The 25020-nt window shown below is 38.7% G+C and overlaps 2 protein-coding genes across 2 annotated transcripts; one reads left to right on the top strand and one right to left on the bottom strand.

The window, feature by feature from the left end:
• The first annotated feature begins 11424 nt into the window (after window positions 1-11424).
• LOC112680370 (muscle segmentation homeobox-like) lies at window positions 11425-21305 on the top strand. The gene is made up of 3 exons (XM_025550456.1): window positions 11425-12768; window positions 19430-19617; window positions 20165-21305. Exons 1-3 carry the CDS (start codon window positions 11835-11837, stop codon window positions 20588-20590), a joined length of 1548 nt encoding a protein of 515 aa, XP_025406241.1. The 5' UTR covers window positions 11425-11834; the 3' UTR covers window positions 20591-21305.
• LOC112680379 lies at window positions 13738-14633 on the bottom strand. Its single transcript, XM_025550466.1, has 2 exons — window positions 14162-14633; window positions 13738-14083 (listed from the first exon to the last, which is right to left on the bottom strand). The coding sequence occupies exons 1-2, from the start codon at window positions 14377-14379 to the stop codon at window positions 13795-13797; spliced, it is 507 nt and encodes a 168-aa protein (XP_025406251.1). The 5' UTR covers window positions 14380-14633; the 3' UTR covers window positions 13738-13794.
• Window positions 21306-25020: the final 3715 nt, after the last annotated feature.

Raw genomic sequence — 25020 nt, 5'->3', positions numbered from 1 at the left:
TTCGGTAAAAGACAAATTGAAGGATCCACACTGGATGCCGGAAGGTTATACTTCCGGTGTTTTTTCTTCGATTTTTTTTTTTTTTTTTTTTACTTCAAGGATCGAGCGAAACGAATTGGGGATCTAAAACGAATGAAAACCGAATAAAACTCGGTAGTTTCCTTTTACAGGTATACGGATCACAAGTATGTAGGTTAAGCGTATCATCTCCTGACAATGAGTTTGTACTTGTCATTTTCGTACAATGCACCGAATACGAACGCTTTTGAATCATCCACAAAAGAAAACTGCAACAAAAACCTATATTATGTACACATCATTAATGCAAGTTATTTATCAGTAAATTATATTTAGTGGACTCTGTAATGCACACATATATAAAGTTACCCATTTATCTTTTGTCGCTTTAATCTGTTGTATAAATATACTTGTATGTACAGTAATAGTAATATTATTATTCGTAATTTATTACAGAGCAATGACCGTATGGGATATAACGAATTCTCTATAGCTATATAACTAGGCTTGGGGACTTTTAGCATTTGGATATTTTTTATTTTGAAAGACTAATAATATAGGAGAGTCAGACAGAAATACTGTTTGTGATGAAAGGAATCTAAATCCTAAAATTTATTTTGCATATACTTTTATAGTTTCTAATTTTTAAAGAATATTTTAGCAGTATGTAGGTTTTAAGTGCTGTAAACAGTCATATTATACCATATCTACTCATATATCTTATTGTATGCCACGTATTTATAAATGTCGCGATTTTAAACGTGGTTTTCGATTTACATTGTTCAAATTCAAATTGCACTGATGTGTTTGTAACCGATAGAAATTTATCGTATATTCCGCGATAACGTTCACATTTACCAGAGATTAGATCATATGATAAATTCTATTCACTTCAAAAAAAAAAAAATTTGCTTTTAAATAACGGCCATAGATTTAAATTTGAAAAAGTTCAATGGAAAATGAATTATAGTACAGTTCGATTTTCAAGGTAAAAAAGTAGTGAACAATTTTAAACAATTAAAATTGATTGTAAACTGATTGTTTTATTTTGTGTTTCAGGCTCACAATCAAGCATAGAGCTTGATCGATAATTCTCAGATCGATAAAAAACAAAATTGTTTACGTTAATACAATTAACAATAATTAAAATAATAATAATAAAATATATAGGCATATTTTAATGGATATTTGGTTTTTTTTTTTTTAAAGTCTATTTACTTTTTTAGCATAGAACTAGAAATCCCTAAGCCTAGTCATAACTTTTTAAAACTGTTAAGGCCGAAAAATGAATTATTGACGTAGTATTTTTAATTTAAAAGTACACGTATACATCGGTGCTGCAGCCACAAGTATAATAATATACGATGTGCACGACACACGATACGCGGTACATTAAATGAAATGAATGCGATGGTCGCCAAAATTCTGAACAAAACCATGGGCATATCAAGGTATCGTACCGTCGAAATTAACGAATATTGTTCGACGGGCGATTTCCGTTCGATCGATTACACGATGTTCACTCCGTGTGAACGTAGGGTATTTAGCGTTTTCGACCGTGAACGGAACGATTTATTTGTTAAATTGTTCTCCTCGTATAGTAAGTACAGATAAATCGTTCCGCTACTTCGGACGTGAAACGCGCGTACTCTTAGTGCCGCCGATGTGCACACATTACCGTGCGCGGTATACATCTACGTATGCGTATAAACGCAATGCGCGCATTTGAATCACGTCGTATATAAACGCGCGCGCGCACGACCAGGCGAACCCAATTACGGGATGATGCCTTTTTAAGGACACGCGGACGAAAAAGAATATACCCGCGACGACCGCCGTCTCGCGTCCGCCGCGCGCCTATACGCATTTCTGTTTCGTGCACGCAATAGTAATATACAATACGTGCGGGCGACCGTGTAAGGGAGCGAGATCGAATGTACGCGAACAGAGACGTCAATTTAACGAGACGAACGGTGTGCGGCTACGTCGACGACAATAAAATAAATGAATACGTAACGAGACGATCTGACGTTATATTCGTGATAAGAGCCGCTGTTGCGCGCTGTATTTTTATACGGAATCATGTATCCCCCTACAAGCACCGGCGCGGACGCGTATGACACGCTGGTGCAACGGACTTCTGCGGAACGTGATCCGCGAAGAATTTCTAATGATTAGAAATAGACGATTTAGTCGAGTTTAGAGATTTTTGTTCGAAACAAATAACAACATCGTTCCCAACTGCGAATATGCGCGCATACGTGCACGGCCACGTTTCGTCTCTAAACACACCGGTCACTATCACACTACCGATTTTCGAGTTAATTTTTCGGTTCAACCCGTGTTTGCGTTGGCGCGCGCACGAAAATGTGGTAGCGGTTTACGTTGCCGCTGCTGCGATTAGACACTTCTGGAAACATGTACAGTTCAAACAAACACCATTGTCCACGCGGTACGGTTTACGGGCGCGCGCAATAATATCGTTTTGTATACGCACGACGAAGACCCGATCCCCGCGCACGAATGACAATGCACGTGTGTATTCGATTGACAAAAGGCATTACGCTACAACGTTATACCCATAGGGTATGGATACGCGGCGCTCGAACACCTCGGCTGCACCTGGTTCGGAATTAGCCTTTTTTTCATCCCATCTTCCTTCTTTCAGGCCAACCATGCCGCGTTACACGCGTAGCGCAATATATGTACTCGTATGTGTATGTTGCACGGCGCAGTCCATCCATTTGATTGCCCGTTGCCGACGCCGCATTCAAGTGCCTACACGAACATAAAATATCGCACAGTATATACTCGTATGCGTGAGTATATATATATATATATATATATTTATACATATATTCGACTTCATAAAACACGCTACGCGTTTAAAAAAAAAAAATCTGTACACGTGTATCGGGAAAAAATTAACTTCAAGTCGTGCAGCGGACGCGAAACGGAAGGTGTCCATTGTAACCGATAATATTTCTATGGACGTTTGTACGCATTATGTACGTTGTGCCGTACACGACGTCGGTATGTATTATACGCTGCGTTCGCGCTCGGCCAAAACGTAAGAACACGTGTACCGTTCGAGCCGATTATTTGAAACTTATGCGCTTGAACGGTCGTCAAACCAAGTGAATCTATCGCTCTAGGTTAAATAAGTTAATTTGTTTTTCAACCCGAAGCTGTTATTACCGCTACTATAACTGTTGGTAGTATTCGTATGCGATCGGTTTAATCGAAGACTACATATCGATATACGTCGACAACAGTTTTACCGATCGACTGGAACCTGAGAAAAATGCACATAAGTCCAGCGTCCATATATTTTTGCGACGCATACGATTGTGACGCTCAGACGGCGGTAACCCGAACGCGACGAGGTAAACCAATACGAATCAAAACGATCTGGAATACCGGACGAGTAGGATAATTATGATTGTGTGTTTGCGAAGCACCTGTGAGACGTAATGCGAACGATACGAATGTTAGAGAGGTGTCCAGCAGTGGCGTATACAGAAAATATTTTCGGGAGGGGCTACTGTGGACAGAGTTAGATTACTACTATCTATCTAAGAATAACTAACAAGACACAATAAGTACTTATCTACATTTCATTTACTGAACGTGCCCAAAACGATTTGACGTTGGACGCACATCCTAAATAAGTGTAAAACACCATTAAAATATAACAAACGTTTAAAATCATTTTTAAGTTTTTTAAAACATTTTGGGGGGCTGTAGCTCCCCACCCCCCCCCCCCCTATATACGCTATTGTTGTCCAGTGCGCATCGCAACGTATTGCGAACGCTGCTTTCGTTTCGGACTTTAACAACCTCCCGGGTGGTTGCGCGTACGGAAATGATCCCGCGCGGAGACGGGCAGCAGAAGGGAAAACTGTCGTTTTGTGCACATACAGACAGCAACGAATAGTAAAATGCGTGTCGAACGCAAACTTTGCGTTTATTTATGATATACAGTCGAGTCGCGATAACTCGAACCTCGATAACTCAAATAACTTGACAACTCGAATCACGGGCGGGTATAAGGGAGTAGCTAAGGGGGCATTAGCTCCCCCTTTGGGATTAAGCTATCTATTTTATAAAGCAAAGTATTATTATATATTAATAATTATAATAAAATATCGTTAATGGTCATTGATGAATATGGTACCTATTTTATATATATTTTTTATAAATAAATAAATAAGCTCACTTTTGTTGTTAATCATATGTATTTACCTATATTTTAAAATGGTTTCAGATTAAAATTGATACCAATAATGTAACTATTTACACTTTGTCATTATTGTGAAAAAAATGACTTGCTTGTGAAGAACTCAAAAACATATTCTGTAATTTAAAATTATATATATAAAGATTTAAAAAACCAACTAACGAAATTCTTAAACCTCCATTAGCCCCTCCCTTGGTTAGTGATAAAACCCGCCCCTGACTCGAATTGTGTTTTATTCCTCTAGAAAATTCTTCCCCTACGAATTAGTTAGATATATCGAAGTGAATTTTTATCCTCCTTTAACTTCGAGTTATCGTGAATCGACCATTTATATATATATATATATATATATATTTATATTTATTTATGATTTATTCATGATGTTGAACGCAACCACTACCTATGACACATATGTACGTACATTATAATACAGTTTACGTGCGCGTTCGCAACACAGCCGTTGCAGGCGAGGCAGAGTGCCACCGCTTACAGGTCCACAAAATCTATTCGGATGCCCGTACGAAGCGATTAGCATACGGTGACGCTGAACTTTCCAATTGGAATTCAATTGCGAAGGTTCGTCCGGTAGATCGCTTCGTGCGCGCGGCGAAAACGTGCATTGAACTCACACGAACGGGAAACACCAACAAGTACGAGTGTAGCCGGAGCGTATTTTAACATGCAAATTACGTGGTCCGAGTGCCTTCCAGTGATAACAGAATACTACCAAATGGTGGGTGATCGTGCCACTCAGGGGCATATTTAGGGAGGGGGGGTAATATGGTGTTAGAACATCCCTCCCCCTCACCGTCGACCGTATTTTATGGTATTTCACCGAATTGCAAGCTCGCTTACAGCATAATTTGAATAAACGTTGTATACAACTTGTACAATTATTTACATATACCGTCTTAATATAATAATTTATATAAATAAATTTATTGATGTAACATAGAGTCCCCCCACCACTTATCGTAGGTCTATTAAATTTTAAAACACCCCCGTTAAATGAATCCTGGATACGCCACTGGTGCCACCGACCAACACATTCTCATAAAGACGTAGTAACAGAAGTTGATTTTCCCTGTATGTTCCTCCGCGGAAGAACACCATGTTTGTGGACTGCGATGATAGACAATTTTTTATTGAAGTGCCACCTAGTGAAAATTACTTAAAATATGTTCGGAGTGCAGCGCAAGTCGCACACGTACAATACGGTCAGTTTTACGGGCAAAGGTAATGCGTACACTTACGTACACAATACACGTATACACGGTGCTTGACTTGTGGAAGGACGCATGGGGACGGAGTATCCCTACTAATTTTCAGAAATTTTTGCGTCCCCCTATAATTATTACGTTATAATTTTAACACTTCTCTAAATTTGCCAAGTCGTGCACTGCGTAAACATATGTAAGCAGTGGCGCATACAAGGGGGGAAGGTAAGGGGTTTTAATCCCCCCGAAATTTTCTCCGATGTCTAGGTTAAAATTTTCAAATCTTACAAGTTTGAAATATGAAGAGTTAGTATTGAATATCTGGTATCATTGATTATAGAATAGTCTATTCTATTATCAATGCTATTAAATAAGTCAAAATATATTAAGGATCTTCATTACTTTGTTAATTGTAAAACGTGATATATTTTTACCTTGACCCCCGCCCCCCGGAAAAAAATCTTGTGTGCGCCACTGTATGTAATGTACGTACGTATACACACACACACACACATGAATCCGCTGCGACCAGCGCATGTGTTTCGTTAACGTGTGTATTGTACCCGTGTTACGGGCCGAACAACAAGTTCGCGAGCACTGCGAAGTATTTTGCGATCGCGAAGTATTACTTCATCGTGTACACGTCGTCGTCGTCACGTACACGATCCGAAAACATTCTGCACATTCCGACTTGCCAGCTAATCGTCCAAGTTTTGGTCGGCATAACGTCTTTCGGCGTTTAGTCGACTCAATTGGATGTGAACGAGATAACGCGCCCCGTGGCGCACATATAATATTATACAGCCGTACGAGTACCACTATAACCGCGCTGTGTTGCGGTATCTCGCGTTCGTTCGTCGTCGGCACAATATAACTGCGATACATTCAATACATTTCGCATTTGCTTTATGCAACGTTGACAATTGCGTTAATTATACAAATAATGTGATTTAAATGCGTGCCTATGCAAATGCGTGTGCTTGTGCGTGCGTGTGTGTCGGCTAAATGTAAAATTAATTTTCCGAACCAATTAAATTCGAAAATATTGTTATATAATTACTCATATTAGTTAACCGTACATCAGGTAACTCATTGATTACGGTATTCACGCAATATTGGCCAACGCGGTCGTTAACGCGTTAATTTCGTTACGATACACTTCCATGTTTCGTATACATCTAATCGAATAAATAACAGGTACACACAAGTGAAATAGTAATTTGATCGCCGTACGCGATACGAAACGGTCTACAACATTACCTACTTATAATTTATATTATAATTTACAACGACCAACGCGCGCTCTCGGGTATATTTAATTTTAAGTATTAACATTATCTCCGTAAATATCGTCGTGTTTGCGTACACGATAAGAGGACGTGCAACAGTCGTTTCGATGATTATTAATTATATTTATTTCACAGACATAAAACTTTTACAAACATTACGTATAATATACAAATGAGAAAACCGTTTACCTATTCAAATCGATCATCTGTTGAAAAAATCCAGACTGATTTACATTAAAACACACTACATTACACGTTCGAATTTATTGGGCGGATAAACCTGAACGAATATTAAATCCACGTGGACACGGGATATTTTATAACGTTAATGGTGTCGAATGCGTATAAATACACAAACCGTGCACGATATTATAACATATTCGGCGACGAATAACTTACGAAGTATCCAATCGCGAATACAATTCGGTATTTTTTTTTTAAATCACGATTTATCAATGCAAAATTGAACATTTTTAAAAACTATTGCCCTATTCTCTAAATAACTCTAAATAATGAATTAGAATAATACTGTGTACTCAAATCCTGTCTGGGCGACGGCATGAATTGAACACAACATCTAAGATATTTTAAGTACACCGTGTCTCGACGTTTTGCACTAATTATGCGGTCGACCAATTTTCACGTACACGTTTAAAGGTTTATACCGGTTGGGCGTACGTGTACGCGTGATAACTATACTCCGACGATGAGAACGTAAAACGCATATTTAATAATGGGTGTATATAAAACAATAGTAATCATACAACGTGTTACAATAAATATTGTATTAAACATTAAACGGAAAAAGCAACCTGTAGCCTAGTATCTTTTGTTTCAGTGCTCGAATCCATGACGGCAGAAACTTTGGTCAACCAAGTACACACACACGCCCACAGGTTAGTACGAGATAATTAATATCTTATATTCATACACCTAATCACTACGTATACGAGTAAAACGGTTTCCATACACGTATACGCGCGTACACGAATACAACGTAGTGTTGAGTTTTAATTTAAACAATTAGTGCGCGACACGAGAACATTATCGTTCCGATCGCAATATACACTCGGTAGACACGTTACCTACTACGCAAGTGTATATGGCTGACATGAAAACAATAGACTGTTGCTGCAGCTCCGTGACGAGGTAAACGGGTGGACGACAAGCAAAAAAAAAAAATTAATATTTTTTTTTAATTTACGACCGAACGAGTCCCGCGTAGTTACATAATAATTAAAAAAATATAATTCACTACACATACTAATGGGCCGTACCGCATAAATATAAATATAAATATATATATATATGCAATAAATAAGTATATAAATATAAATATATATATATGTGCATGTTGTGTGTATATACATAAATATATATAATTAGTATTTAATACGTGTAAACGCGATAACATCACGGAATTGTTAAATTATTTCAATTTTTTTTTCACTGTTGTGAAACCGTTCACGAATAACGTACACGTTGCAGATGATATCATATTCTTATAAGCTTTTCACATAATTATTTTCTACACACACTTTATAGTGGATTTGTATAAGTTACGAGAAAAATATGTGCTGCTATTTATAATTAATCTTTACAATTATTGACCTCTGTCAATGATTTTGTGGTGTTATGAATATTCATATGAACGAGAAATCTCATATTTACTATACACACATTGGTAGTTGTTAATTTTAGATAACATAATTAATTTCGAAATCAGAACGAGTAAGTTTTAGAATTGTTATCCCTTGAAAGAGCGTAATATTTTAATTCAAATTAGATAATGATAAATATAAATGTATGATATGCAGAACCGGCGCTAGCAAATATTGAAGGGAGGAGGGGGGGGGGGTTTTAAATAAACTTATTTGCTGACTGCTTTCTAATACAAAATTCTACAATAACAATGTTACTTATTTCGTTACTAATTAATTCGTTAATGATTGTGGACTATATAAATAAATCATTCGATTGTGAGATGGTATAATTCCCCCCTCCCCTAAGTCGGCCATAATTTTATATATATAAAGACCAAAGCGTTTTTAAATTTGTTATGAACAAACAGTAACAAAATCGATTAATATAATGGTATTGAAGTATGATCTTAAAGATGAAGCTAAAAAAAAAAATACCTACATTGTTGTAGTTTTTAAAATCAACATTATTTCCAGACTGGTTCTACTGCATCGAAAGAATGTTGGTAGTAAATAATTTGTTTCTGTTTCTATAAAATGTTTACGATTTCAATTGTGTTGTAATTACACATCAGAATAAATTGCATTTATATGTTCATAAATGTGAAATATCTACACATGTATACTGCAATATATAGTTGCAACAGTGTTGAAATCATAAATCGAAGACTATACGACACCTTTGAAAATGTTCACTGACGTCGAACCGTTTACAACTCTACCGACCAATCTAGTAATAACATTTTTATTGAGGTCTATTTGGATTTTAGGTTTTTCTGTGCACGTAAAATTCTATATATACTGGAGCTTATTTATATTAGAGCACGATTAACGTATAGTTATAATATACGATGGCAGTATGGGATCGGGGATCTGGGTTATAAACGTTGTTCAATGTTATCTTTAGCCGTAATGAGAAGAGAAAATAAAATATCCATAAATACATGTAAAGAACGAACAGGTAAATCTCCAAAATAAACTCTATTTTCGTGTCGATTATCATTTTTCATCGTGCATAAGTCGTATATAAATAGTATATTTTAAACTCGAACGGCAGTCAAGGTTTATATATATATAAAATATACGGTTTGTGTATTGCAATAACGTAATCTAATTGCAATGATTATACAGATAGGAATATAATAAGTATCAATACGTAGGTTTTTGGTTAATCTATATTTGTATTTGTCTGCACCGATCGGAAAACGTTGTTCAACAATATTTTATTGTTATTTGAATACGTACACTATGCTTACCTCCACACACGAAACAGGTTTTCATTTAATAATTAATAAATATACACAAAAAGTAAATAAAAAGTACAAAGATTAAAAACCAATCGTACAGAAAAAACACGCACACACACACACCCATAAGCAATATATTATTATATATTCATAAAGATAAAATATCAAAAATCAATTATTTAAACGTATAATACTGTAATAATATATATGGTATATATACACAGATAACATTTAAATTAATATGAAAAATGATGATAATTCCGGGTCAAATGTTCACGAAAAAGTCGTTTATTACTCTTGTGTAACATTAAAATTCTTGAAATAATTTGTAATTTCCTTATCTGAAGCCGTATTATGAGTATTATAATATGCTCTTATAATGAGGCTCTTTGATTTTATACATCACAGCGCGCGGGATAATTATTCAAATTAATAACGTGTCTCAAATATTAACGAGTGTAAACGTTTCTAAAAACAAGTAGCTGGTAACTATAACATTAGGTGTACTTGAATTATTTTATTCGTAGTTATCTACAGATAAGGTTATTGCGTTTTTTAATTTCATATTACGCGTACCAGGTATCATCTCTATCACACCAGTGCTTTATTTTTAATCTTAATAACGCGAATAAGCGATTACAATTTTTGATTCATTTCAACACTGATATCGCGTAAGCGTCTAATTAATTTAGATTTATTTCACATTCTAATTATCGTTATAATTCATTATGATAATAACGATATAATGTTATCGTTCGTGATATGTTATAACGACGCTAATGCATTGACTCCACCGTATCGCGCGATTAATCCTTCGACCATATAAATCTGTACTCGGGGAATATTCTAGTGTAGGAAAACCGATGGATCGATTGATCCCTTCCGTGGTACAAGCGGTCGCAGGGCGATTTCCTCGCATCGTCGCGCAAAAACCCGACGATGAACAAAAGCCGAGCCGAACGCAACGCGTTATTGCAATCCGTCCGGCGAACGTCTCCGAACTGGTCAATACGATCGGTGTGTAACGCGCGAGGGGTCGTTTTCATTGTTTTCGTCGATCGCTGTTTTTCGTTCACGAACGTCGATCGCGGTACGGACAATCATACGCGCGCGCGTACCATTGATTACAAAACACTTTTTTAATCGGTGCTCGACTCGGTAAAATTGAAGCGGAAAGGGGAATCCGTTAGCTTTAAAAAAAAAAAAAAGAGAAAGAGCATCCCCAAAACTTGTTAAGCGTTATAATTATAACGTAATAATGGGGACGCTAAAATTTTTGAAAATTAGTCGTGGCATTCCGTCCAACCCTAGAGCACCGAACCTAACCATACATGTAATCGATGCTCCTGTACGGACCCGTGGATCGTGCGTGTTGTCATCGTTGTGCGTGCGCGCATCGAACGCAAAGGGGTGCCAGGGCTGGAACGGACCGATCGAGGGGTGGTTGGTGGGGTGGCGAACGAGCGCGCGAGACGACAATAATGAATAAAACGTGAGTGGTGAGCGCGAGCACGAACGCGGCCCGCGGGCGAACGAGACGTGTATGTATTGACGGAACGCCGTCGTGTCCACCCATGCGACGACCGGTCGGGGCACGGGGGCCGCCGTGGGGGCGTAACCGTTTTGGTGGGCGGCGCCGGCGGCCACTACCGGGCGCGCTCCGGTCGCCGCCGCCGTCACGAGGCCACCGCACCGCAGCGGCGGCGTTTACCGATCGGACGTTCAGTCGACCGACGACATCGCTACTGTTCGCGTTCCGCCGCCGTTACGGGACAACTGTACAAACATATTTAGTACACACACACATACACGCGCTCGTTTTATACGTTTACCGTGGACCGCTGTGATTTATGTTACATTTTTTTTCAGTTCGCGCACTCCGCGTCTTATTCGTTAAACCGTAAAGCCGTTTCGCGAGTGTTGACCGTCTTTAACGTATCACAGTCGTATATTTAAATACTTATTCATTCTTATCGCAAATACCGTTCGTGGACGACGACACGCGTTCGGCCGATATTTATGCATAACGGCACGCGGTCCGTCGCCACTCACTGCAGCGGTCTGCCGTCGGTGGTCAGCCGCGAGTGTTGAATGCGCTTTGCCGACCGTTCGTGCGGACACACATGCTAGAACAGACCGGGGCCACCAATATGACAGTGTTAGCGCTCAACCATCTGTTGCCGCCACCGCCGCTGACGCCGTCCTCCAACAACGGTGCACAGCAGCAGCAACAACAGCAACAGCAGCAGCACCAACAACACCAGCACCAGCAGCACCAACAACAGCAGCAGCAGCAGCAGCAGCAACAACGCACTGCCGCCGTGCCGATGGACTGCAGCGGCGACGAGACCACCGGTAAGCCGTTGCGGCTAACCGCTGCCGCGGCCGCTACCAACATGGTAATGCCCATCAACAACCACCTGCAGCACCACATCATCCACCATCACATCAGCAACAATAACAACAACAGCCATAACAACAACAACAACAACGAGCACGAGACGGCCAGCAGCCCGTCGTCCGTGATGGCCGCAGCCCGGCCGTCGGGTCACATCAAGTTCAGCGTGGCCGCGTTGCTGGCCGACACCAGGCCCGTCCGGTCGCCCACGCCCGGTTCCGTGTACGACGACGACATGGACACGCCGGACGACGACGAGGACGACCGCAACAGCGTGGACGTGGAGACAACCGACGGGCCGCACGGAGGTCGGTGCTCGTCCAGCACTCCGGATCGCGGTCGGTCGCCCGTCCAGCTGCACCCGTCGCCGCCGTTGTCGCACCACCAGCACCATCAGTTCCAGCAACCCGCCGCCGGAGCCATGGCCGCGCGCGCCGCGTTCATGATGTCCGGTGGTGCCGCGGCCGGTGGCCACCATCACCAGCACCATCCGGTGGCCCCGGTCCGGCCCACGCCGTTCACCGCGTTCGCCGCGGCCGCAGCGGCCGCCTACTCGGCCGCGGGCATGCAACATCCCGCGGCTCCGGGACCATGGCATCCGCACTACGCGGGCGCGTTTCCCGCCTTCGGTTCGGCCGGTCTCAACTCCGGATCACCCGGTAAGTTTTCAAGTTTCTTGTTTCAAAAATGTTCCCCACCTAATCATCCCTCCCCACCCATCATCGAATAGATCAATAGATCTATACTCCGCGTTCGTTCTGAACGTATTTTCGGAGATCACGTTAACGGCTTTTGGCGATCGAAACGATTATTTACATACACGTACTTCTTCGCGTGTTCGTCGTCCGACTCTAGGTTCTCGTATTAATTTTATCTCCGCGGCGAATAAATTCGCATCCAATATATTTCGTCCGCGTGCGCCGTATAAAAACAATATGATAATCAACCGATTTACCATTTCGTCGCCACTGGCAGTGTTAAACAAAATGTTTTGCAAACGTTATGAGCCGATTTTCTCGTTCGAGAAACGAATTTGTATTCGTTCGACGTTTCACACACAGTAATTTACCATCATATTTTGAGCGAACGCGCTTGAACCCGGTGCAATTTACGCTTTCGACCGATTTCGCAACACGATTCATTCGTATCACTCATCAACTCTGCCGAGTTATAAATACACCATGAATACATAATCATTATTAATTGTCTAGATAATTATTCATAATTGTCGCGTGGTATAATTATCATGGCTGCGACACGATTGAGCATAAAACACCTTTTTTGCGACACGATTGAGCATAAATTGTCGGCGTATCAAAGGAAATTGAAATACAAAAGAAAACCAACACGATTGAGCATAAAAAAACTCTGCAACGTTGCCATTTTCAATTTTGAACTGTATCGTATAAAAACATTTATTTAAATAATTATAATAAATCAAAATATAACATGACAAAAAAATATCATGTTTTCATAGTCAATATTTAATATGCATGAAAATACTTATGATAGTAGTATAAATAGCTGTCACAGTATATAGATATTTTTGTTAATAATAAAATAATAATAATAGTTATGACTTATGACTTATCAAAATAATAAAATCAAAATATTTATAAATAGTTGTCACATTCATATTATAATACAGTATAATATACCTAGCTAGATTTTTTGATAATAATAAATTAAATTGATACACCTTGGTATCTGCTTCCAATTTGACTTAAATAAATTAATAAAGATTCCGTATTCTTACGATTTAAAAACTGGCTGTAGGCTTGAATATTCAATTCATTTTTTTTTATTTCTTTTGCGGATTGTAATTTTCCAGGCTTGTGTCGAATTGAATTGATCTTAGTCGATGTTTCCGCTTGTGTTTCGATCAATACCCTAACGACTGTATGAACATGGGGGTGAGGTGAATAAAACTGTGAATTGTACGTGCGATGAAAGCTTTCAGCTGCATTGGTCGTTCTAAAAAAAATTAAATAAAACAATACAAATTAGTAAAAAAAGTTTTTATAATAAGTTTTAAAAAATATTGTTAAAAACCTTGGGTTTAGCGAAGGAGTTTCCGCCCAAATATTTGGAGGAAACTGGCAGTGATCTTCAATATAGTTGTGTATAATGTAATCAGAAAATATGAAACCGTCATCATTTGGACAAATTGATATTAACTCGTGAAATGCATCAACTACTTCTTCTGGGGAAATAAACGCCAAACCAAAAAACATTTTCAACCATTTCCCTAGTTCATTACTGTTGTCCATGTATGCTATTCTGAGTGAAGGTTCGCCAACAATCTACAAACAAATTATTATATTTTAGTAAAAAAGCACTATATTATATAACTGTTTCTTACTTTTTTCCACCATGATTGTCCTAAATGAAATCTACATCCAATTATTTTAATATTTCCAAACACGTCTGTAATTGCCTGATGAGCTCCAATTTCAAAATCAACATGAAATGTGTTAATTTGCAAACTTTTTTCGCATAATTTCAAACATAAATTATTTAAAAATTGCCACATTTTAATATAAGTAGACCTAGTTTTATTTGGTAAAAAAAAGTAAACAAGTGGTAAGTAGTATCCATTTTTATATCCATGTATTGTGTACAATTGAATAAAATATTTTGGAGCATAATTAAATGTGCCATCGCCAAAATACTCAGTACAATTATTTGTCATAAATTGTAGATTTTGTTCTGTAGTTAAACATACAAAATTATCATCAGTCGGCATGTAAATGAATTGTTGACCCTTATATTTAAAACATTCTTCATTTTTTAAGTCACTTAATTGATGAATTGTTTCATCCAAAGAAGTTGGTAATTTAGGATAGGTCTGCTTCCGTTTATCATACATTGCTTTCCGTACATTTCTTACATTTTGATTGTTTAAATTTGATGTTGGAGAAGAATTTAAAAGTTCGGTGCGAATAATTTTAAGTGGCCGTGTGTAAATTGATTCTTCAGCTTTTCTTTTGCAATTTTCTCTTAAAACTTGCGTTTCTATTTTCTCAATAGAATTTTTATCGTGATTATGTTGTCCAGCAGTTTCAATCACTTTACGTTTATCGAAACCCGAGAACATTATTGCCGAACATTTATTATTAGTACACCTCCATCTCAAAAGATTGTCTTTTTTTCGCTCTCCAATTAATTTATACTTGTATAAATTAACTAGGGCCAATTCTTTGCCTCTTTCCGATAAAATAATTGTTATATCCATATTTTAAAAAAATAGAAAAACGCACTAAGTATACACGCACTATACACTACACAGGTGATCGAACACTGATATTATTTCTATAATAATTTTGGATTTGTATCTTAATTATCTTATATTTTCCCCCGATGCTAAATGTTTAAAACGTCGTTTTGCTCCGGAACTAATTTATTAATCGATAACATTGTCGATAAAATTTATAAAGCCGATAAAGCTCACGGCTCGCGTCAGATATCATAATAATTGGTGTAATAATACGAGAAAATAATAAATTACAAAATTTTGGCAACGTGAATGTGGCAACGTCGCATAAAATATTCTATGCTCAATCGTGTTGCTAAAAAGGTCTATGCTCAATCGTTTTATGCTCAATCGTGCTTTACCGAATTATCATAAGGTACCTTCAATTACGCGTCGATATACATATATACCTGTGCGACTCATTAACCGTCGATAACTGTTGGACTTTCCATTTTACGTGCATAAAACCGTCGTTAACGACAACGTTCGAATCGCGAAATTTCGGTGTTCGCAAAACCGATTTAATTGTACGCGATTACGATCCGCGCGTTTCGTTCTATATAATTAAAATTACGCGTTCGTTATTATTGTATGGAATATTACCGATCGATTTGTAAAATTACCCGTATAATTCTCGCCGATTCGTTCGATTAACCCTGTGGGTTATCAATACGCTGTATACGGTTTTAACTTATTTTTCATTTTCTGCGAATGCAAAAATCCGTAGAATAAGGTGGCTCAGGGATTGGAGATCAATTTTTCAGTATAGATTACAATCGGTAGCGTGAAATTCAATACACTTCTGATGTGCTACGTCGATAATCTCTAATAAACTAAGGTTAACACAATAAATACGCTTGTGTTCGAACCGCTATCGGTGAAAAGGACATAACGAAAAAAATGTTTCGATCGAAGTATTGTTGGGTTATCAAATTAAACCATTTCAGCTAATAAATGATAGCCGCACTCAACTCTTGTAGTTCACTTTATAAAACATACATTTTCATTAAATATTGTTTATGCGGTGTATTATTTCAACTAATTGTGTTAAAGATACAGTCTTATCGTTTAGAATCAAACAATAAAATTACTACTTTACAATTATTGTAGTACAATATGTTAAGCATTGAACGATTAAAACAATTATTCCTTCAGTTCCATCCAAGCATCTCTTCCTCGATTTCCTTTTCCTTTTACTTCATTTTACATTAATTTTTACGATTCCTTCGCTGTCTCTGTCTCATCTGTACCTGTTTTGTCTAAGTTTGCTCATTCCTTAATTGCTCATCAGATGTATACTCATTATCTTCCCTATTCGCTTCTATAACCAATATTTTTTCCACTCGCTGGAAAATAAATCGCTTTTAGATATTACTGTATAGGTTAGATTGTTATACATCTGAATATAATATATTATTTTCATATATTTAATGATTAGTCATTATTCTAATATTGTTGACAATTAAAAGATTAATCATGAATAATAATATATTGTTCTATAAAATAAACAACTGCCTTTTATTGTACTGCTGTAATAATTGCCGCGTGCTTATGCAAATGTTAAACGTATTATTGTTACACAAATAAAAACTTTTTATAACATAATTAATAAACTGATATCGCTTTGCGCGTGCACCATATATATTTCATTTCGTCTGCATAATGTCTCCAAAGAATTTACATTTATATTTAAATTATGGTTAGCTGCACAAACGAATAATATCGCGTGTGCGACAAAATACAAAAATAAGAGAAAACACGTGCGATTCGTAAAATCGAAAAAAACCAAAACCGAAGCTCGAACACCGTCGACCGTGGTATAATTCGCATTCCACGATCTATAATAACCCGAGTGCTTAAATTTTTTCTCGATATATATATATATATACATATACATATACATATATGTATCACGACGGTTAATTTAAGTAGTTTTTATGCACGCGTAAATTACGATCGGAATCCAACCGTCAGGTATTATAATCCATCAATGTACGTAACGTTACGTGTGTTTATATAGGATAAACGAGCGCTCGGCGACCGAAACAATAAAATAGAATAGCGACGGCAACGATATTTTCGTATTGAACATTTATCGCGTTCAAATATTTATATTCTATTGTTTCGCGGCGCGTAAACGGCGTATAAATATACATACAAGTATATGCGGTTAGTGTTGTGCGCACGTTATGCACTCGTATTATGTAGAATCTGTGTCGCGCGTACGTTGTGCGATGTTTCTCTCTTGTCTCGCCTGCGCTTCTGCAAGTCGAACAGACGTCCAGCAGCGCTGCAGAGGTATTCCCGTGAACGCATTCCGCCGGCGCATCTCACTATAATCGGGAGACTTTTTTTTTTTTTATGCCTTTCCTCTACAACGGTTTTCTCTGCGGCACCGTCGTTTTATTATTATTTTTAGCGGCGTCTAATTGCTCTCCCCGGTCCCTCTCACGTGCTCCCGGACCGAGACAAATGCACGTTAAAACGAACGCGTCAAATACGCGTTAATCGGCGCGACCCGGCCCGTGGCTGCACACGCGCGCACTGGATACGTGTGCGCCCGAGCGTGTGTACACGAAGTCACGGGTCGTGCCAAGTCGGAAAGAAACAAAAAAAAAAAAAAAACACTCTGGCCTAAACGCGAATAATATATTATTATAGGCGATAACGCCGCCGCCGCCGCCGCCTGTGAGTTTTGCATTTTTTTCGTCCTCGATTTTCGCGCGTTTAAATCTGCCACAAACTTTCGAAACGAACCACACATCGTTGTTGTTAATCGTACAACGTTGTTCCCCGCGTATTTTTAGACAGACGGGATGCGTCAACCCGTCGAATTCGCGTCCTACCTTGTACATTAGTGTGTGTGTGTGTGTGTGTGTGTGTGTGTGTGTGTGTGACGTGTAGCTGTTGCGAGCGATTGTGCATCGCTGTGTTCGGGGTGGGAGTTGGTAAATTGGGTCCCGGGAAAATAAAGGCAATAGGTAAGTTAAGTCCCGGGGAAAAAAAGGTAGTAGATAAGTTGGGTCCCGAGGAGAAAAAGGTAGTAGGTGAAGTCCAAGGTAAACGATTTTTTTTTAAATACCTAATAATTTTTATTAGAAATCAGTTTTAATATTATTGTGTTATAACATTTTCGGTAAAAACTTAAGAATACGAATTTAACAAACTCAAATCGACGTACAGTACGCAATGCACGCTACGAAAAATATAGTGATTTTCAGATTTCGTACACTCGTGTGTAATCATAAGAACTATCATCAATATTGATGATAACTGATAACTGATACACGATATACGACAAACTAATATACGGTGTATACCTATATACGTATATTAATTAGAAATAATCAAAGTTACGACGTTACGAAGTTATTTGATCACAATGGAATCGATAACCGATAGAAACAACAACACTGAATTGTCATTTGTAAAATGACTACGGTAAGGTAGTGCAGTTAGTAGTTGGGACTCAATTTACTTACTACCTTTTTTTCCCCGGGACCCAACTTACCTAAAATCTTTTTTCCCGGGACTCAATTTACCGCTTTCAAAGTGGTACACAAAATATCGTGGACTCAATTTACCTAGTCCCTTCGGGGCTTGGAGGCCAACGTCTAAAGGGTAGCGGTTACCACACCCCCTATTGCGTTGAATCTGCCACGTGTTTTAATTTTTCCAACGATCAAATTTTAGACGTATCGCCAACTCTGACGTTAAATATAAGCAACGGTGTGTCGAAGCGGTTATTTCAGGGCGTTCGCCCCTGGTAAAACATTTGGTTGGTAAACGGTATCGGCCGATGGTTAAGATTTTTTTTTTTACATTATCATTAGGTGCAGTAAACTAGTACCAGTTGTTCAGTTATTACTTAATTGTAGAAATCAAAACGTTCCATTACGTAGTAAACAAATTATCAATACGTACGGAATGGGTGGATACTAAAAACGCGTGCTCGCCCCTTTAGCAGTATATATAACGACGAAATAGCATTTGTGCAAATGATACACGTGATCTTGGTGACAATTGTGTGCAATATACTCATAAATGTTTTCGTTTCTTGTCTCCAGATTCTAACAACGGCGAACCGCCGAAACTCAAGTGCAACCTGCGCAAACACAAACCCAACCGGAAGCCCCGGACGCCTTTCACCACGCAACAGCTGTTGAATCTCGAGAAAAAGTTCCGGGAGAAACAGTACCTGAGCATTGCGGAACGGGCCGAGTTTTCCAATTCACTTCACCTCACCGAGACCCAGGTAAATACTTAAATCCTTTTCCGTTACGAAACCTTATGTAATAACATATTAAAAGTTCATTTCCGGTCCGTTGTTACCGCGGCCGTCCATACTTGTCACCGACAAATCGATTCGCTTTTAATATTTTAACGTTATGCTATCGTTTTCGATCGCATCGGTTCGATGCCGATATTGTTGAATTTTATTAGGCGTACCGTTCAGGTGGGGACGTATTTGAATTGTTCAAGTAACTCGAATTACGATTTTGAAACTAATTCGTTTCTTCGCAATGAATACAATTATCGTTTGTACCAAATTGTGTATTATTAATAGAGTGTAATTACATTTTAAAAGATGAATTAATAAAACGCGAGTGACTGAAATTAGCTTGTCAGAAAAAAATTCCGTTTTTCAATTTCCCTTCTGCTCCGCGATATTCCGGTCGAAGTGTTTAATGCGTTAGGTCGTCCCTGTGTTAGGGATAAACGAAAAATCAATGACATCACTGCTAAACCGCAGTATTTGCATTATACAAAATTTTAATTTTCTTTTCTCATCTTCTTCGCAGGTTAAGATATGGTTTCAGAACCGGAGAGCCAAAGCCAAGCGGTTGCAAGAGGCCGAGATTGAAAAGTTAAAGATGGCCGCGGTGGCCGCGGCCCGGCCACACCACCCGCTGTACGGCAACCCGCATTTGCCGCACTATTTCCAACACCCGTCCGAACTGTTCGGCCATCCGCACCAGCTGCAGTCGCTCCTGTCGCACCGGCCCACCATGGCCCACCTCATTGCGCAAGGCCTGCAGCAGCAGCAGCAGCAGCAACAGCAGCAGCAGGGCCTGCCGCCGTCGCACCAACCGGGCGGCGGCCAACACCAACAACAGCCGCCACCGCGTTCGTCGCTGTCGCCCGGGGGCGGTCGACGGTCCGTCACCCCTGCGTCGCCAACCCCTTCGATGGGCGGTGGTGGCCCGGGGTCCACAACAAGCGTCTAGTGCGCACGGTCCTCGCGTTCAGCCTCCCCAAAACGGTACTCAAAGACTACACGCGACGCGTATTTATCTCGTTCTATAAACATTATAGTAGTACATTTCTTCGCAATTACGCGTATATTCTCTTAATTTTATTGTTATTATTCCAGTAATAATAATCACTGTACACGGAAACTAGTCACCAAAAACGAACCATCACACGTGCGCGTATCGTACACGTATAAGCGACTACGTGTATCGTAATTTCGTATGTTACGAAAAAGGTTTTATATAATATTATTTTTTTCCGGTAAAATACATTGTTTTGCCCCCGTTCCCTTCTCGTCGCATCAATACACCGTATAAGCCTTCGATTGAATTATTGTTTTAACTAGTTCCTCATATTATATTTTTATTATTACGACTATATTTTCCCTGCGCGAAGTATACAACTGTAGTATGTACACAGGCAGTCGTTGCACGAGCACTTGAAGGATTTTTTATTTTATATTTTTCGACTTTTGTTTAGTTTAATATTATTTTTATTATTTGTGTTATTAATTGTCATAAGACTTTCTTTTTTTTTTTCTTGTTGATGGTACTGTACGACGGGAATCGCATTATTATTTTCCGTATTCACATTATTTCTTGTGTACGACGATCTATCTATATATATATATATACATATATTTACGTTTCAACGGTTTTTGCGCGAAATCAATTATTTATTTTTGTAAATATCGACGTCTGTAAAATAGATATATATATATATATATAAATAAACATACACGTACAAACATATTTTACGTATATGTGTATGTGTGTGTGTGTGTGTGTGTATGTGTGCGCGCGCGTGAGTATATGTTATATAATATAAATTATTTATTATACATATGTATATGTATGTATATGTACGACAATAGACTAATTTTTAAGATAGGGTAAAACTGTATACAAGTGCCAATCCTATTATGTATGTGTATAATATTATGTATGTTTTTTTTGTATATAATGTACACTCAAATATTATTGTATAGCAATAATACGTTGAGATTGAAAAAAAAAAATTTAATAAAACTCATTGTTGACTTAAGTACACGTTCGTCGTTTGTTCCACACGTTTTCTCTCCTTTGGACAACATACTTGAATCGCGTGCGTTATTTGCTAATAGTTTTTGTTTTCTTCTGATGATTCGCACGAAACCGTAGTGCGTGCGTGGAGTCCGTCCGTGAGAAGACCTCGTCCGGAAGAACGTTCCGTAATGCCTCGGTCCTGCGGATATCCTGCGGGTCCGGCGGATCCGCGTACGGATTTACAGTTTGTTTTCGCGGTACGTACGAAAAGATTAACGTAAGCGCGCACGAAGGAGGCAATGAGGTGACCGCAGTGGATCGTTTGACGACCGACGGTGATGTAAACGACAACGGTAATGCTCGTCTTCCGTTTCTGATCCTGTTCGCTCTTCTCTCGGTTTTCATCGTCGCCTAACCGCCGCTCACCGCCGCAACGTGTCTTCCCGTCTCCCCGCCACCGATCGTGGGGGCCCCGACGACGTGCGGCGGGGCGAGGTGTTCGGTTCCGAGTCGCCGGCGGAAGCGCGTAGCGGGCGGGGACGTCGCGCGGTTCAATATGGCCGCGGCCGCGGGGCACCAATTACGGAGGGCCGCCCATTCTTCCGGCACGATCGACGCGTCAATACCGCGCGCCGCAACCGCCTTCCGGCTCCATCGCCCTCGCGTCCCCGTCGACGGCGGAGAAAATCTGCGAGCCCACGGGTGGAACAATTCCAGTGTGACGCGTGCGACTACCCAGGCGCGGCTTCGGTGACTTACCGGGGCGGAGGGGGAGTCGATATTACCTATTGAATCGAGTGTTAACCGATAATAGCTGTTTCCCCAAATCAGTACTTAGGCACAGAGTCCGACTACTAATATATTATGATAAACACCTCGTGTTAATGTCGTGATATGGTTTTTTAGGCAAAATTAAACTGTTAGGTAAGGTGTCTAATTAAACGATCGAGATTTTACGGTTCACGAGGACAAACATTTATTAAACAATTCAAATTTTCGAAAAGCTCGGTGGGGGGTATGTCCATTGTGCCCCCCCCCCTTTGGAGTTGCGCCTGCTACTACCGTCGGAATGTCGACACCGTGCGATAACGGCGTGCGCGCTACAGTGTTTCGGTGAAACTCTAGTGCTTTTTTTTTTTTTTTTTAAAAATGTTCCGAAAAATCGGACCGAAGACGTAGCTGGCGGGAAAATAGTCTGGACGCGTGCACGTTTTTCGATGCCGCGGAACAGTCGATCACCGCAGTAGGTGTGCAACGTGCCAAAAAACCAAAACAATACGCGGTCGATAACAACAGCGTTTTGTTCTCGTGCAACAGAATAACGGTCGAAAAACTACCGTCAACAACGAAATGAATACGAACAATTCCCGTAGGTACACCGTTATTCGACTCACACGTAACTGTAATTACGCGCCCAAGTAGGTGTTATAATTTTCATACCATTAAACGCTACGTACGGTTACGAACCTACGGTGTTTTTTTGGCATTCACAGAACGGATGAGATAAAAACATTTTTCGCTCCAAGACCTCAGCAACTGTGATTTCGGGTAGACAGTAGCGTAGATACAATTCTTTTCTGGGGGGGGGGGGTGTTTAAGAGTAAGTTTTTAAGTGTTCGTAGTATATCTTAAAACGAGATCATATATAATAATATTACATTTAAAATAGTGTTATTATATCCCGTATTAATGAAAATTATTTTGTTATTCAATTTTTAATATATACCTAATCATAGTAAAATCAAAATATTTTACTATAATATATAAATATTAATAAATAATAATCAAATATCATTAAAAAAAAAATCTGTGGGGGGGGTGGAAACCCCTTACACCCTCCCCGTAAGTACGCCACTGCGGGTAGATACATAATACGTGTTGGTAGATTATTCGGATGATCTATACGTATAGAACGGGCGTATAACTAATAACCAGCGCTCGGGACTTATAGCACTTAAAATCATTAAAATAAACGATTATAAATGCGCTTAAAAACATCTAAGATAAGCATTTAAAAAATTTAAAATTAAGCAAAAATATTTATTAAAAAAAAAAAAAAAAAAAAAAAAAAAAAACTATAAAATTCTAACTAAATAAAAATAAATCTTCACTTTCAAGACTTTTAATGGATTTTCTGAGGAATTTTTTCGAAAAATAAAATGTAAACTGTTCTTTTTGTTCTTGATCATTCTGACGTTTGACACTCAGTTCTATTTTCAGCGTTGGAATATCTTTGTTAACCCTACAACGATACCTTGGACGACGACAAACTACATGACAACGTAGATAAAATAAGAATTATTTTTAATTTTAATTCTACCAAAAACGACTTTGCGGGATAAAACTATAAAAACGTAAAAAAAAATTGGTCAATTAAGCAAAAATAACCAGAAAAACTGGAAAGAAGCATTTTTTTGAAAAATTGCTGAAAAAAGCAAAAAAGGCACTTTCAAATTTCATAATTGTACGTGTTATAACTTGACATACGCTTCTATAGCACTCCGCTACATTTTAAGTTAATTCATTAAAATAAACAAATGCCTTAACTACCAAACCCTGCTAATAACCATATATGGTACTACAGCGGCGCTACATTTATTTTAATACCAGGCGATGGCACGTTGCATCGCGGGATAGGCATTTGATTCTCGACAGGGGATAGTTATTATTTGTTGCCACACTGCTGACCGAACATTTTTGTTCGTGAAGAAGCCTAGGTCAGGTACTTTTTTTTATATATCTCGGGATGAATCGATAAAAAAATAAAAACTTCACTTCAATACGTTTCAATTAAGAACCACTATTATTTTATAATCGTACGACGAAATTCGATTCTAAATCTGCTGCATTCCTTACCAGTAATAAACGTACCCGATATGGTGTACAGTATGTGCGCGCGTGAATTCTGACAAATTACAGTGACTCGCCTTCGATTAATTAGCAGCGGTAATTATTTATGCGGTAGCCACGCGGTATTCGAGGACTACGTGCGAGGCAGTTAGAAAATGCCTCGGAATATCGTTCGACCGTGTATAATACAAACGTCGTTTTAGAACGTTAATTTTTTTTTTTCCAGTAGAATGTCGAGATAGTAATTTTTTTTTCATGTGTATCAAAAAAAAAAAAAAATTAATCCGATCGGCCGAACAATGTAAACGTAAATACACTTCGCTGCATCAACGAACTGCAGTGGAAGTGCAAGAATATAATCCCAACACTAAACACGATGCTGCTCTCTATTAATTAAATGGTGAATAATAGTTAACTATTGAATTGATCGTTTTAGAGTTTCATTTTTTATAAATCTTGTAGGAGTTCACATTCTCGAACGATTAAGTCTTTAGAAAGACGCAGTCATTCGAAAACAAATATATACGTAT

The sequence above is a fragment of the Sipha flava genome, unplaced genomic scaffold (assembly GCF_003268045.1).
Source record: "Sipha flava isolate LNK unplaced genomic scaffold, YSA_version1 101_pilon_pilon, whole genome shotgun sequence".
Classification (NCBI taxonomy): domain Eukaryota; kingdom Metazoa; phylum Arthropoda; class Insecta; order Hemiptera; family Aphididae; genus Sipha; species Sipha flava.
This window is presented reverse-complemented; position numbering and strand designations above follow the sequence as displayed.

Bases quoted from the DNA above. Each gene is read 5' to 3' on its own strand.
- LOC112680370 (XM_025550456.1), top strand. From the start codon at position 11,835: ATGCTAGAACAGACCGGGGCCACCAATATGACAGTGTTAGCGCTCAAC. The intron at 12,769-19,429 runs GTAAGTTTTCAA...TCTTGTCTCCAG, and splicing joins TCTCAACTCCGGATCACCCG to ATTCTAACAACGGCGAACCG. The intron at 19,618-20,164 runs GTAAATACTTAA...TCTTCTTCGCAG, and splicing joins TTCACCTCACCGAGACCCAG to GTTAAGATATGGTTTCAGAA.
- LOC112680379 (XM_025550466.1), bottom strand. From the start codon at position 14,379: ATGGACAACAGTAATGAACTAGGGAAATGGTTGAAAATGTTTTTTGGT. The intron at 14,084-14,161 runs GTTTTTAACAAT...AATTTTTTTTAG, and splicing joins ACTCCTTCGCTAAACCCAAG to AACGACCAATGCAGCTGAAA.